This window comes from Sinohyriopsis cumingii, chromosome 2, assembly GCF_028554795.1.
Source record: "Sinohyriopsis cumingii isolate HCF-2022 chromosome 2, ASM2855479v2, whole genome shotgun sequence".
Lineage (NCBI taxonomy): Eukaryota > Metazoa > Mollusca > Bivalvia > Unionida > Unionidae > Sinohyriopsis > Sinohyriopsis cumingii.
Window position 1 is genome coordinate 89,528,197 of NC_142962.1, and position 15,226 is coordinate 89,543,422.

Consider the following 15,226-nt stretch of genomic DNA (forward strand, 5'->3'; position numbering starts at 1 on the left):
TTGTTGTGGGGTTTAACGCCATTTTTCAGCACGATAGGCTATACATGGCGGCCAGTGTTAATGGTGGAGGAAGAACCCGGAAAACCCCGGAAAGAACCACCGACCCACGAGAAGCTACTGGCAAGCTTTCTCACATGCCCACATTGGCTGAATCTTAGACTCGAACCGCCGCAGACAGAGGTGAGATGGCAGTGATCCGTAGCGAAGAGCGCTTTAGACCACTCGGCCACTCGGGGATAAGCAGTTCTAAAGACATTTTGGTAAAACAGAGCATCATAAAGCAGCAGCAGTAATAATGATGACCTTCACCATGTTTACTAAAAATATTGTAATATTGTTATTTCTTTTTTAAAGTATATAAAACTATGTATCTCTGAAAAGGTAATAAAATCTGCAACCCAGTGATATATGTTTTGTTTTCATTTACCAATGTACATGCTCACAACTGTATTTTGAAATATGACTTGAAAGAGAAAAAAATAAAAAAACTTACTATGATGTTCAGTGAATATTTTGTTCATGAAGATGAATGAAATGCTCCTAATAGTATGCGAATAAAATAAATTCAATTTCTAGTATTTTGGTCCAAATTTGAAGTTTCTAGCACTGTTAGTTCAAAAGTTAAAATAACTTTACTAAAATTGGACACAAAACACCTGGAACAATTTGTTACTTCACATTCTAGAACATGTACTTCAACATGCAGTTTCTCAGGAAAACTTGTCACATCGGTTCCAGCCATGATTTAAATTGATAGAATGGGCAAATGTTCAACACCCAGAAGAACCTTCAAAGTCAGCTTCATTCTCCAAATCACTGTCAAAAAGTGCATGAAGCCATGCATCATCTCTTTCATCGATTTGATTCAATTCTAACCCATCATTTAAGTCAATATTATCATCAGAATTATCCAAATCATCAATTTAATGTTGCTACCCTTGTTATCAACATCCATGTTTACATATGAGTTGTTGTCCATAATTTTATCAATCAATTTTCAAGCCAACAATTTCTTTTCCAACCACTTTTTTTTTTTCAAAATTCACTGAAAATGCGTGCTTTAACCATTTCCTGTGTTGGTAAAAATGTACACAAATATTTGTGATGTATAACACAGGTTTCTAGAGACACTACACACATGCATATTAGAGTATGACCATAGTCATATTCAGGATAAAATGGGATACTACAACCACAGGCATATTCAGGATAGAATGAGATATTATGACTATAGTCGTATTCAGGATAAAATGGGTTAAAACAAAGTCACCGTGCAAGTCACTCTTGTCATATGTATATACATATACATATGCACACATACATACACACACAGATACCAAGTCTTACTGGTGCTTATGTGCCATTTAAAACCACTCAATCTGTCAGTCAATCACAAATTATGTATACATATTATATGATGATGTGATTATTACCCACCCACCCCATCCCCCTTACAAGGACAATGAATTGAACACAATGGCAAAATTTAGTTCTCTACATTTTATTCAACAGCTGTAAATTAGTTGTTTATGTTTTAATTTTTTGCAAACGTGTTCCCATTAAATAAGAATTCCTTGAAGTGACTGATGTTCTTCTGACTGAAATGAAATAACATTCTGTGTAGAAACAAAAGAAAAGATTTTTTTATCAATCAAGGTACATGTATATTTCAGATATATTCAGAAAATGGGTTTGCAACAAATGACTTACTATCAATTTCTTCATTGCAATATAACTCAATACAAAGTCTGATCAAAAATCACTTATATACTGTGTGTACATGTCATTGCATTCATAAGCTCAAGATCAGCACCATTTTCATTCAAAACCTGACACATAATGATGTAATAATGTTGTAGTGAAATTATCACCTTGATAAGACCTTCAAGTAGCTATGTATAGATTTTCAGGATAGCCATAAAGCCAGGCATTTTGAAGGTTAGATGTAGAACATGGGATAAATTGGGTAAAGTTTTGTGGCAAACAATAAAGTAGCTCCGGAAGGGTAGCTATAACAATGGACAACAGACCCCATAATCACTTCTGGTCTATGACCAGTAGAGAAATAAACCTACAGCAAGTCACACAAGTCACATAACTGCAGGAAAATTTCTAAATTTTATTTTAGACAACTAAAACTAAAATATTCAAGTTACGTCTGCAGACCATTAAAATATACATGAAACAATACTTAGACTTGGGGATAAAAGGCAACTAACTGAGGCAGAAGCTGCTGAGGCTCAACAGTCAGCATGGCATTCTCTCAACCAAACCAGTGAAGGTCATAACCTTACAGTAAGGTCACCCCATTTCATGATGTGTCATTGGGCAAGGTACATGTACAATATTCCACCTGCCTTTGCACCAATAACCTACTTAAACTGCTGTGCCAAAAAACACTAAATCAAACGAAAACTACTTACTCATCTTCAACATACAGACTATTTATTACAGATTTGATATGGTAAGCATATTTTAAAAATGTATACTTGTCTATATTGCAAAACTTTCATGGATAATCTTATTCATCTATCTGAGTAACAATTCCCAGTAGCATCCATACCTGTCATAGATGACTGACACAAAAAATAAACAGATATTATCATTGATAAAATATATAAATAAAACTACTAGGAAACTTGACTAGCAAGTAATCCTTGCTAAGAACTGAAAAGTTTCACATATGAAACAGAAGATTTGAATGCACTAAAAAACTGTATAAGACTATATTTAAAGGTAATAAAGTAACACTTCCTAATTAATACTAAATACATTGGAGAAAAATTGGTTTAAATTAGGAGGCAGACTCAGTTCAAAAGATAACAAATCATAATTTCCAAATAAGTTTTTACAAAAAAGATCTCACTTTCATGAAAGTCCAGTCAGATTTTACTGTACAAACAACAACCAAAAATAAAGAACTACATTTTTTATGCTTTGACAAAATTTAAACTCACCATATATTCCTCCTTAAGAGATTTGTAACTTTTTGATGGCTTCTTCTCTAAGTCTTCAACAGTTTCACTATAAGAATCTAATGAACCCATTCCAATAACTTTCTGTCAGTAATTCAATAAAAATACACTTGTTCTGTTAACCCTACTTGGTTCCTTTTCACACAAAATTGAACTTTTAAATCCTCGCACTTGGCTTATATTAACTACAAATCTATGCCACACCTTTCTACTAAATAACAACAAGTTACAAGTTAGTGTATTACATACTGCCTCTTGAACACGCCTTTCCCCCAAAAAAATGACACTTCAAGTAAGCAGATAATAATGAATTCATGATGAATATATTTATCTGATACCGTCATGAAACAGATAAACATAGTGTATACCATATATGCATTTGTGAATGAGAACTGAGACATGGACACAAAAATATTTGAACTGATAGTATTGTTATGTACTGCAAGCATCAAGTTTCCAACATTACCCTAAGATTTATCAACTTTTCTTTGTATATTGCACTTACAAGATGACCCCTACTGGGCATGTCTGAATAGAATTTTCATTAACACAGGCTGACTGATGAACAAGTACAACACAAATAAATTTTATATGCACAATATATTTCTCAACAGCTTTTAAATTAAAAGTAATATGTTTGAATATGCCATACAGCGCTGACATGCCCTAGGGGGACTGCTTCATGTAGGGTAAGCAGCATGCAGCAGCACATACACTCCTGTGTCCATTGAACACTGCAGCCGTTGAGGTGGGGATGGTGACAGTTTTCGACAGAAATATGTGTGCTGTCGCTCTAAGCTCCAAACTAAGAACAACTGAACAATGACACTGCACATAACAGCTGGGACTGTTTTGATTGGCTTGCAAGTGATGTATTGATATTGATTATATGCTCATTTTTTTCTCCGTTAACTTTACATTGTCAGAATCGTGCATAAAGGAACAACTTTCTATTATAAACAAACAATGGACGCAGACGCCAGGACTTTTGATTTGGAAACAAATCATGTACACTCGCATAGTAGGCACTTTCCATTGCGGTTGTTTAAATTTGTTTCTGAATGAAGTAAAGCAGATGTTTTGTGGACTGCCACATACCAGCTGCTTTGGCACATATTGCGTTAACTTTTTTGATACAATGTTTCAGATTTAGGCTAGCCATACAACAGATGCAAGAAAGGGACCTTACAAATAACATACAAGTGATGAGGCATATACTGTCTTCTTTAGCTGGTGATAAGAATGGCAAAAAAATATACTTAGTTTTACATCCTAAATTTCCTCAAAATGTACTTTTAGTTCTGCAAATCCGAATTACATGAGCCATGTCATAGTTTCTCAATCTTGATTACACATTTTGAAACTGTACTGTCATTTCGAATATAAGTGCAATTACATCCTCCTTACTGCACTCAAAATGAAATAAGCATTAAATTGCATAGTCTTTTTGATAATTTCATATTTTTCCCCCATTATGATTTAAAACATTCAATGACAGAAACAGAAACACATTTGCAGATGTCAACACGCTTCTCCCTCGCTTCTTCAATCCAATGTATTTCATGTGGAATTGTCACATATAAATCCAGTCCATAATCACAAAATTTCATAGAATAAAATAAAATACCAAAATCTATTCATTCCAGATCAAATCGAAAAGTTGTTGCAATGCGCATTCATTCATAATATGACTTCAAATTTCAATTTTCTTTTGAAATTTATGTCGAGTGCATGACTAAGTTCAAATTTATCTGGGCGGAGTTATGTGCACAGTAATAATGTTGTTGTGTAATGATTAATCTGCATTTGTGTATTTAGTTTGGAATACAGCATACATCCAGTTACTTTGGTTCTTGTAGTGTATTTTGTTAACATAATTAAGCATTAGGTAGTGAGTGGGTCACCTATTGCTGTGTATAGACTATGCTTAAGCAAGCAATTAAACAACAATTTATACACAACAAATCCAGGTCAATCTGGGTTCATCAGTAGAACAAACAACACAAACCCTGATGTGCTGTTGCAATATTCCACGTAGTTTGCAGTTGGACACTGTTTCGTATACAGTTACCAGTTGTCATGTCAACATAGGGAGTTGTAACATAAACACAAATTAAACAGCATTTCGAAATGCTTGAATAAGTTTAATATCTGTAACATTCATATCTACTTTGCATTCAGCTTTCAGAGACTCCAGTAGAAAGTATTGCAATCTAACTATCTGTGCCTTGATATTTGATATCATGTTAAATACTTCTTTTATTCTGAAGAAAAAATAAACTGACATAGATGTATACCATCTTAAAGCATGCAGTAATAAACAACAGCAGTAAATACAGTGGGCTAGTTACAAAGAGAACACCCTGATGAATGCACCTCCCTTCCAGTAAAATTCTCAATACCTGTAGACACACCAGCATGAATCATATACCAAGCCCAATGTACATGAAGTTTACAACATGTCATCAAGATTTAACCACTTATGTTTAAGAAACAATTAATGATTTGAATATATTCATTAAAAAAAACACTGAGTTTTTTCTTCATTTTTACAGTGAAATAAATGTATGATTACTCTGGCACTGGCTTTACTTTTTATATGAACAATGAAATAAGTTGGGATACATAGGTGTAAACTATCATGTCTGAATTGTGTTTAAACCCTCATAGTGTTTATTTTGTTACCTTAAAGGTTACCATATTTGGTAAATAATAAGCCCAAGCTTGAAAACAAGTTCATTCCCCATTTTCAAAAATTATGTTGCTGAGATTATCACCATCTTGAAACACATGGGGTTAAAAAATCTAAACACTGCTGTGAGGAATCAAACCCATTTCATTTGCACCCAGATGCATATACCACTGGGCTAAAAGGTTAAAACCAACTAGACTGGTATTACATAATTTTTCTACCAGATATCATCTCAATATTTTCAAATCAAGTGACCTTAGATGACACAAGACCTCTTTCGGGATCAACCATTGGTAAGAGTCATTTATTTACACAGTAAATTTCACTGGACTTCATTCTGTGTAACAATTCCAAAGTCTATCATCATTTTAAAAGTTTAATCCAGTTATTTTTCATTTCTCATTCTGTATCTTAGGAAAACAAAATTTGAATTTTACAAAACTTGTTTATTTCACCTCTTTCTGTTAATTAATGTCTGAATAGTCATAACACACACACATCATACAATACAGAAACGTCACTACCAATGAAGTCTTACAAATGAATAACACCCAAAATTTAACTAAGAAACATCACTACCACTAAGGTCTTAAGGTTAAATAACACACAATATATAACACAAACATCACCACGACTGAGGTCTTTAATGAAAAACACCAAACATATAAAACAGAAACATCACTACCACTAAGGTCTTACAGTTAAATAACACACAATATATAACACAAACATAACTACCACTGAGGTCTTACAGTTAAATAACACACAATATATAACACAAACATAACCATGACTGAGGTCTTACTAATGAAAAACACCAAACATATAAAACAGAAACATCACTACCACAAAGGTCTAACAGATGAATAACACCCAGCCACACTGCAGACATCATAGCGATAGGACTGAAATTGTTAAAGCTACGTTAAAAATATAAATCACACACACACACAAGCAGAGAGACAGGGACATGAGTAACACTGTGTGCTATCCCTGTTGTGGTGGGGCTTTATTCAAAGGAATGGCTCAATAAAGATATGGAATTATAATAGCATTTCTTTTCACATCCAAACACGATCCATAAAAACTGGTCTTTGCATAGTTCATTTAATGATACAGGCTTATGTCCTTTATATAAAAACTAGCATTAATTTAAATATCTTCTTTTCCAAATGTACCAACTAGAATCGGAACAATGCCTCAAATGAATAATGGTTTCTGCTGTTATAAATTTAGTACATGTAACAAGTGATTAAGCCTGCATTGTGTGTAGTAACAGATTGGGTGATAAAGTATACAACTTTCACATTTTAAATGGTATGTCCATTAAATGAGGACCTAGAAAATGTATAGTTTATTTATTATTAAAGTTCAACTCATGGAAAAATGAAAGAATATGTAATCTATCCGTTTCAACCAAAATATCTTACACAATTTAGTCATTGAATTCCAATTTATGCTTGAATGTGTAACTTTTTTGTTACCCCTAACCTAATTTCAGTGTCAATTACTGTCATTATTTTCCAAAAGTTAACCTTAGATAACATACTACCTCATAACTGCTGATTTAAAAGGAACTTCACAATTAGTAAGATTGTACAGGTAGAATTATTTATGATTTTCAACAAAACTAATGATGATGTTGGTTCCATTGTTAAAAACATGCTGAGGCCCCTTATATTCTCTAACTTGCAGTATTTTTAGTCACATTTACTATTCTGACATCACTATTGTTTGTATTTCAACCTTTCTGATGTATTACTTTAATGGTGACGAGCTTTGAGAGTGAGGGGAGGGGATCTTCAGACCTTCTCTACAGTTTGACAGTAATTCCAAATCTCTCTGGGACTGCATACACAACAATTTCAAGCAAAGTACTACATCCAATTTTGTCCAGATTATTTCAAGATAGCAAGGCAGCTCTTCTAAAGATGTATTCCAACACCAATACATGTCTTACAAATGGATTCATTATATTGTATCATCTGCACAGCTTCGCATCCAAAATTCTTAAATTCACAATGCAGTGCAACATAAGCCATTTTTGGGTGGTTTATTTCAGAGTTTTTATCCAAATACTTATCCACAGTTGTTCTTGGATTTTCACTATACAATATGCCTTAACACTTAGGATTCATTTCAAAATAACAAACATGGCAAATCACACTTACTATGTTCTATCATCTTTGTTCTCTTCACTACTGCTTCTGAGGTTGTTGAAGTTCTCGGCCAAAGAACAATGTTTGTGATCAATGTTCTTTTCGTTAAACAAAAAAGTAGTTACACATATGACTATCTATCTCACACACATACACAAGACATGACCACCAATCAATTTTATATTTTTGGTGGTTTTAACACCGCATTCACAATGAAAATTGCCCATTCTTTGTTTTCCTTTCTTACATGTCTGCACCTTAACTTTCTGTAAGATGGACCAAGTAATGGCTGTAGGTCTGATTTTAATCTGACTGTACAGCACTGATATCAACATGACACATCAGATTCATAAACTAATTTGTTCTGCTGAATGAGCTTCAACTGCATCATCCAGTTGTTGTTGTTGTTGTTGAGTTTAATGCCATTTTTCAGCACAAGATAAGCTATACATGGCGGCCAGTATTAATGGTGAAGGAAGAAACCGGGAAAACCCTGGAAAGAACCACACACCCACGAGAAGCTACTGACAAGCTTTCTCACATATCCACATTGGCCGAACCCAAGACTTGAACCCAAGCAGACATAGGTGAGATGGCAGCGATCCGTAATGGTGAGCGCTTCAGACCACTCGGCCATTCAGGGCCCTGCATCATCCAGTAATCTTTTTCCCTTTCTCACATACAACCAAAATAAATGTTGTGGGTTTCATTCTTGATTAAACTCAATAAATTCAAATCATCTAACTACCATTTCTCACAAGACAAATTCAAATGGAAGATCTGATTAATATCAGTTCCCCCCCCCCCACATCAGAATGTCATAAATTTTCATTCTTTGATTCAGCAGCATCAAGACAATTATTCAAAAGAATGACAAATTATTGAACTTTTCTTATTTTTAAAAAAAACTTCTCACTTGCTCACGGTAAAGGAAACACGCTTGTAAAATGTTGTGTTTGGAAGTATTAGAATGTCATCCTCCAAACGAGGCTGACTACACATATGGATTTCGCTGTATAATATAATACTGACTTTTTATCATAACTGTGTCATGAGGGCTGATAATGCATTAATGTAGACTCTTTGTCAATCTCAAAATTTACCACATTAATTGATCAATTATTTCTGTTGCCTGCTTCTACTGCTTGATTTTCTTTTCAAAATATCTTATATTTGAAAATATAACAGTGTAGCAGAATTAATTACAGCAGAATACATTTACCATGAAAATGGTATATATTATTAATTTTCTTAACAGTAGCAAATGTTTTTTAATTTTTTTAAACACTACACGAACTTTACCTTGAACACTACACAAGCTTAAACCTGAACACTACACAAATTTAATCCTGAACACTACACAAGCTTAATGCAACACAAGTTTAACCCTGAACTACACAAACTTAACCATGAACACAACACAAGCTTAAGCCTAAACACTACACAAGTTTTAATCCTTGATTTGGTTTATTTTACTGACATCAATGCTTGCACCCATTCATGCATGAATCAAGCCCTAATTCAGGCCCCTAATAGGTTCATAGAAAATGTTAAAAGCAATAAAGCTGTACAGTACATCAAATGTGGTTTTAATACATGAATCTTTTTTTAAAAAAAGATAATGAAAAGAAATGATACAAGGGGCAAGTAATTCAGTAAGGGCCATATGTTATGAAAACTTTTGAACAGAAAAGATGACGTGAAAACTGATCATTATCTATCTTCTTACTATAATGCATCAAAGGACCAAGTTACTGACTAGAAACAAAATTCATGCTTTACCTTATAGACCCACATCTACCACTGCATCATGTACCAGCAGATCTGGGTCTGTGCAGTTTAGAGTAACCAGCAGAATAAACAATACAGACTCTAATCTGCAGGTGAATTATGTGATGGAAGATCAGGATCTTTGTTGTTTGAAGTTTGACTTACAAGCAATATGGTACATAAAGCTGAGATCTGGATCCAGTTATTGAGTGGAAACAAAATTCATGTCATACACAGATCTTCGATACATGAATACAGGCCATGTTACAGGTATCTTCCACAGAATATGACAGGGACATGTACATCAACTGTAGGAAAATTTAAGTAAGGCCCTCCATGACTTGGAACAAAAGTTGTAATACAATTTTTCTTGATTTTTTTTTAATAATGAAAGTACCGGTAGTTAGGATTTACACATTCCTTGACAGGTACTTCACTACTACACTTGCATACATGTGTGTGCACATGCATACATGCACACAAAGACACACACACACACACAGACATACATGGTGATTAAAAAATTACTGGTTTTTTTAAAAGTGTAATATTGTTTCCTTTGCAAAATACCATAAGAACGTTTAAGACAGCTTTACATTTAAAAAAACACCCGAAAAGTTCATACAACAGTTAAATTTTTTCAAATCATCATTTCTCCTTATTCACTTTCAACTTGTTTTCCCTGCCTTTTATACAATAAAACAGTTATTGAGATCTAAGTTATATATAGCACAATGTAATCTGTATATAGCATATTCCACTTGCAAAATTAAGAAATAGGCGTATCAAAACTGTTATTTCATATAAAACACCGTTTCATGTCCATTTCAAATCTGAATCATAAGTTCAGATCCTTTCCACAAATAATTTCCAAAAAATGTACAGCAGGCAAAGAATAAAATCAATATTTTCTATTTAAAAGGTGCTTTTATCATTATCCCTTAAATGACTTCATTTCAAAAGCAGTTTTGTGGCAATATTTCTATGAAGAAATATGAAATCAGAGCTAATCAGTTCTTTGTTTAAATTAAAGCCCGTTTTGTGGTAATATTCCGCTGAAGAAATATGAAATCAGAGCTATATCAGCTCCTTGTTTATATTAAAGCTGTTTTGTGGCAATATTCCGCTGAAGAAATACAAAATCAAAGCTAATGAGTTCTGTACCTGTTATACAATGTTTCTGTGCCAGAACAAAATAATTAGTCCATTGATCCACACACTGCCTGAACCAAATTTCATATTTACCCTTTGGCTTTTGTATCTTAGATGATATAAATGTCTTTATTAATACTTTTACCATATTCATAACTCTAAAAAATGACATTTTGTTGAAAACTGCAAGAAAATTATTTTCACTTTACTAAAAACAAGCAAGTTACCTTTTCCAATTCACTGTTATCTTTGAGATAAGAAAGTAATGCATGAATTTAGTAGCTTGTGCTTTCTGTTTAATTTCATCAAACCTTAATAAAGATCCTTGTGCATCATGCTGAGTTAAGAACAACACCATTTAATTTCCATCTTTTTATGTTATGAAATCATCTAAATTAATTCCAAATTTCGTGGGACAAGCATCCATAAACAGCATGGTTTTCTTTTCATAGGTATAAAGCATAAATAAGATCATGCCAGAATGTTTTTAATGGAATTAAAATTCTCTTTCATTTTGTTTCCCCAAATTTAAATAACTTTGAACCTCTACATTTATCAAAATATTTGTTCAGAAACCAATTTTTGATATACCAAGCATAAAAGTCAATCAAAAATCAAATTAAACACTGTGTATGTTAGTCATGGTATGAGTTATTGAACCTTAATGGGTACAAAAATAATAAAATGGGCAGATAAAAGAATTTTATCATAAAAATGTCCTCCTTAACTGATTCAGCCCCAATCCCGTCTGTAGGCATGATAAGGCTGTACCCTATTTCCGAGCTCTGCACCAGCAGGGTCATTTAAGATACAAGAACATGGGTGGTATTACGAAAAAGCAGACATATACAGTGGAACCTGTCTTGAAAGACCACCCCTTCTGCCAAAACATAATGGTCTCTCATGACAGGTGGTCTCTCATAACAGGTTATAACACTATAATCTCTAAATCTGTACATGGAGAACCTGGTCTCTCAAGACAGGCGGTCTCTCATAGCAGTGGTCTCTCAAGACAGGTTTTACTGTACCTCTAAAATGATACCAAATAATCTGGAAGTTCTAGTTGCACTACAAAATACTGAGAGAAAAACTTTATTTTTTGGACCCTGTTTTTTTTCACCCAAACTTCGCTCAGATCTAAAGGCAGACCTGCCTGAACTGCACAGAGACAGGTGATCCTTTGCAAAAACTAGGATAAGGTGGGCATTTGGAGTAAAGAGTGGTCTCCATATGAGGTCCATTAAGCACCAAAAAAATCCAACTTTTACCTTTCTGCTCAGGCGCAAGCAAAATAACCAACAGAAAATGATGTTTCTAATTCAACTAAGCATTAGTCTCATGGAAAATCTGTTGAAAGCCGATGTATTATGATGTATTCAGAAATAGCCCCCAAATGTCTTTCCTACACACATTTCAGGCGAAAACGACAAAAACCTCTGGGGCCAAATGAGTTAATGGGTACAAAAATAATACAATGGGCAGATAAAACAATTTTATCATAAAAATGCTCTCCTAAATGGGTACAAAAATAATATAATGGGCAGATAACACAATTTTATCATAAAAATGCTCTCCTTAATGGGAACAAAAATAATATAATGGGCAGATAAAACAATTTTATCCTAAAAATGCCCTCTTCAACCCACGATCCTTCAACACAGAAATAAAAACATAAGCATACAAACACAATCACATACTCTGAGGCCATCTAGCTTTAAATATTTACATACAGATGCTGCTGAACATTAACAACATGCAATGGAAGCCACTGCAAATAATCCAACAACCCCCTCCACCACACGGGGCTGTGCAGATGATCTAGGTTTTGAAATTTGTATTGTTATCTAGTCATCCTCACAAAATATAATATTAAATATGATTAACCCTCACTAAATTTTGGTGGCCTGAGTTTAGGTTATAAGCGGGATTATTATCTAAAATAATAATAATAATAATAATCATAATCATCATCATCATCATCATCATCATCTCCACAGTAGTACAATATAAAAAGCTATGTGTGATGTTATCAATCAAGTTTCTAAGAATGATTTCAAAGCAGAAACAAATTCAGAGTTATAATCTGGGACCAGTTTCAAGCAGGAACTGTTAAGTCTATATAAGCTAGGACTTCCAGTTTTTATCTTGTGCTGCCAGTCTGCACAATTTCGTCTGCAGGTTTTTAAAGTCCTAAAGAGAAAAAGCTCTGGTGGAAAAAAAATTCAAATGAATAAGCTGAATCCCTAACCAATACTTACATAATTCAAGCCATTCTTCTGATTTACCATTCCCAATACAGACATGATGAAATGCTGTTACAAAGTTGCATTTATAAAAACTTTAAATAATATGTGACTTTTTACATGTTCACTCCTTGATCTTGCAGTTTTCTCTTTAACCCAAACAGGTGATAACACTCTTTTCTACCACATACCACAATGATCTATGTAGCCGTACATGCCCTTGTAAATGCACTTCACATCTTCTTATTCAAATAAAGCAGCAGAATTTTAATTCAAAGCATCTACTTCCCATTTTAAATACTAGCTGATCAGAAGTGAAGACATTTCTTTTTATTAATAATGTAAACTCTGGATAATTGGTGCATACATAAAAATAATGTTTGGTTTTGTGGGGTTAAGCACCATTTTTCAGCACACAACAGGCAATACATGTAGGCTAGTATATTTGGTGGAGGAATAACCTGGGAAGAACCAATAACTGATTGGAAGCTATTAAGCTTTCTCATACACCCATCTTGGTCAAGCAGGGACTCAAACTCCTGCAGATGAGGTGAGATGTGATCTGCAAAAGCAACTGCTTCAATCACTCAACCAGTCCTAACTATATATTGTGTGTGTGTGATTTAGATTTTTAACGTAGCTTTAACAATCTTTCAGTCATATCACTACGATGTCTGCAGTGTGACAGTTTATAGTGATGTCTAGCACTGGGGCATCATGCTGCAGACATGTAGCATGATGTCCCACCCAGTCACATTATCCTGACATCAGGCCGACCAGTCCTAACGCTAACCTCTTAATGCTGAACACCAAGCGAGGCAGCTGTTAGTACCATTTCTGTAAGTCTTTGGTATGACTCGGCCGGGGTTCGAACCTAAAGCATCCAAGGCAGACGCTCTAACCACAAAGCCACCAGAGCGGTCTAACTATATATTGAAAAAGTTGCCATAATATTTTATTTTACTGCATATATATCAAAGGTCCTGTTTCCCACATTGTAACAGCATCACCCACTTAGTATGTTTTTGTTTCATCAAACATCATTCCAATGGCCTAAGAGTTTAGAGCATCAGCCTTGGATGAGGGATATTGCAGGCCTGAACCATGGCCACCTTATTTGAAAAACATAAAAATACTACTAGCAGCTGCGTCGCTGTCAGTCGTATTTCTATCTGAACTGACAAACTGGCATGAATCATGAAAATTACATACAGTAAGTGATGACCACAGCTTCAAGTTTCTGGTAATCTGATTCAGTCCTGTTGTAATTAGATCCACTTATGAAAACATGGTTTTCGTGTAATAATATAGTTATTCTCAATATGTTTAAGGCCACGCCTAATGTCCCATATATGGAGGTGTTTGCTTTTGCAGGTTTCTCTGACTGATCTCTTTGCTGCTTGTACCAATTCAAACTAGATGGTAAGTCATCCCTCAAGCTAAAGTATAACATTTGTGATTGCAGTCTTAAATCATTCATCAATAAAAAAGGAAAAGTGAGCATAAACACCTGTGACAGTACTTGTGCTCCCAATGACACAATCTGAACTAATAGCATCCATCTTGGCATTTAGCATTATAAATTAAAAATGGCATCAGTGTGATCATGTGTCAGATTAATGCTGACAATGTATACTGAATAAGTGCGTAACATGCTTTATAATGATCTATTTCTCAAACTTCCAAGGTCCACCTTCATATGAATAAAAAAGAAGCCCTACTCTAAATTTGATACGGGCCTGGTAAAAAAATAATCACAGATAAGATACAACAAATATAGGTCATGGTAAAGATACCTCTTTTTTGGAGTAAAAAATAAAAGGCCATCAACAGATTTAAGTTTTATTTATATATCAGTATTGCCTATTTCCACTTGTATGAAAATGATGACAACAACAGAAACATGACAAATGTAAACTGATCTGAACCCAAGGAGAACTAGAATTGATTTCTTTTTTAAAGTAACATGCATCCTCAAGAATTCTGCAGAATGCTGTGACTCACCTACTCTGCTCATGTATAAGCCACACACCTTATACAGTCACTGGAACAAGAAAAATAGGTCACTGTGCCCTATTTCTCATGTATTATTTTTATGTTTTTGCTGGTTTTAATGGTACTCATAACACAATGTTGGCTATATCATGCTAAGGAAATGGGAGCTAAGTTCCTTTCTAAAGGATTCACAGAGGAAACCAACCGAAACTGTCCTGGGTGGGTATCAAACCCATGGAT

At 34.1% G+C, this 15,226-nt stretch overlaps 1 protein-coding gene across 4 annotated transcripts in view; it reads right to left on the bottom strand.

Moving 5' to 3' along the window:
* LOC149805342 (UTP--glucose-1-phosphate uridylyltransferase-like) overlaps positions 1 to 15,226 on the bottom strand; it is a 94,590-nt gene that overhangs the window by 57,755 nt on the left and 21,609 nt on the right. For 2 of the 4 annotated variants that reach the window (XR_016418941.1, XM_089949350.1), the window contains exon 1: positions 2,958 to 3,144. The exons of 1 other annotated variant lie outside the window; for it this stretch is intronic. Coding sequence is in view for 2 of the 3 variants with exons in the window: in XM_089949350.1 (XP_089805476.1) it covers positions 2,958 to 3,047 (90 nt within the window). In the remaining variant the exon portion in view is untranslated. Of the gene's footprint in view, positions 1 to 2,957; positions 3,145 to 13,006; positions 13,128 to 15,226 lie in introns of those variants that run through there. One more of the 4 variants, XM_089949359.1, reaches the window with a different exon arrangement.